This window comes from Bombus pyrosoma, linkage group LG4 (assembly GCF_014825855.1).
Source record: "Bombus pyrosoma isolate SC7728 linkage group LG4, ASM1482585v1, whole genome shotgun sequence".
Classification (NCBI taxonomy): Eukaryota; Metazoa; Arthropoda; class Insecta; order Hymenoptera; family Apidae; genus Bombus; species Bombus pyrosoma.
Window position 1 is genome coordinate 892,620 of NC_057773.1, and position 1,701 is coordinate 894,320.

The 1,701-nt window shown below is 30.6% G+C and overlaps 1 protein-coding gene across 1 annotated transcript; it reads right to left on the minus strand.

The window, feature by feature from the left end:
• Nucleotides 1–664: 664 nt before the first annotated feature.
• Nucleotides 665–1,327, minus strand: LOC122567071 (40S ribosomal protein S28-like). Its single transcript, XM_043725173.1, has 2 exons — nt 982–1,327; nt 665–842 (listed from the first exon to the last, which is right to left on the minus strand). The coding sequence occupies exon 1, from the start codon at nt 1,230–1,232 to the stop codon at nt 1,035–1,037; it is 198 nt and encodes a 65-aa protein (XP_043581108.1). The 5' UTR covers nt 1,233–1,327; the 3' UTR covers nt 665–842; nt 982–1,034.
• Nucleotides 1,328–1,701: the final 374 nt, after the last annotated feature.

The following is a 1,701-nucleotide window of genomic DNA, read 5'->3' on the forward strand; positions in this document are numbered from 1 at the left end:
TTGAAAGAAAATAAAAAAAGGTGAAAAGGATGATGAAAAAACGAACTATTATGATTAAAAAGAAATAAAATCAATCCTTGAAAGATACAAGAATTATTGAACAGCAGCAAAACGACATTTTACCGCGATAGTTCAAGCTAAACTGAAATGAAGAAGTCCAACGGTTGTCTAGATGGATTGATAGTGCTGCCACCGGAAGTCGATATTACTACGTTTACTACAGCTTGCATGTAAAAATAACCCAGATAAGTATTAAATAAGTACAAAATCATAGAAATAAAATGTTACAATATATTTTTATTTTATTTGTTATATGAATACGTTTATAATTTTCGCCAAAATGAAATCACGAAATAATTATTTCTACTTCTAAAGTAAAATCTTTTTTGTATTACCTGATGGACGCGACATCTATAAATAATCTATGTAAACACCGACGAGAAAGTTCGTTGGTAGAAAAAAAGACGAAAAAAAGAATAGAAATACGAGTAGTTTCTGATTTCGTTCTGAGAAATATGTATTTACAATGTTTCCAGATATATAATTTGTTTTCCTTTTTTCTTACATTTCTGTTCAGGTTAAAATAAAATTACAACAGGTTGAGGATAAAAATGTAAATTACATTAGATGTTGTTTCGCAGGATATAATAATAAACACAGTTCATTTCTTAAATTTTAATATGTTTTAATTACGCTGGAACAATGATAGTACTTACATGCTGTTTCCATCAATGGTATGCGTGAATGTAGCTTTTTTGTTAAAGATATAGATATACATATAAGAAAATAGGAATTCCATTGCAGTTTTAAAACAAATGTCAATAAGCTTCTGTTCATAATACCTAGGAAATGAGTATTCAGTTAACGATTTACTTTTGCAGTATTGACTTTAATAAGTTAAAAAAAAATTACTGAACGTTGCTTGAAACCCCTCTTAGATGTAAATTTATATTAGGTAGACGAGGGGACGGATATGAATACCTGGAGAGATCCGGTATATCTTTTGTTCAGTTTTTGAGGAGAAAGTGTATACATTAACGTAGCCGTCTAGCTTCTCTTTCGGATTCTAAGAGTGTTAGAATGTCTCCTTCTCGTACAGGACCCTTCACATTTCTGATTAACTGACGATTTTGTTCGTTCAAAAATTCAACTTTGACTTGAGTACACTGTCCTTGGGATCCTGTTCTGCCGAGGACCTTCACTACCCTTGCACGAACTATAGGTTTCTCCATGACTTTAAATTTTCAAACTTTTTGAAACTCTGATGCGTTATTGCACAGTGGACTGTGACTTTCGCAACAAATTCTATAAACTGCACTTACCAACTTAATTACACAATTTCTAATAGAATTTGAGAATATATATATTCAATAATATTCGAAATACTTATTATGTAATAAAAAACATAGAACATTTGTAGAAAAGAATTAACGTTACAATTTTGACATGCTCTAGTGAAATAATTAATTGTCATATTTTACAGCATTCTAATCTTAAATTGTAAGAAATGAAAAACTTAAAGACGCTTTACTTTGGCAGCATTGCTAAAAGCAAGCTTAAAATAATTCTATTCCTCCATTAGATTGGTCGCTTATGCACCACGTGCTTCTGACGAATTCTTTCGGCTACAATTTCGAATTCTATATTTCAAGCGCACTAGATAGATCCGTTATCGATATCCAGTACAATTACATTTTGAAT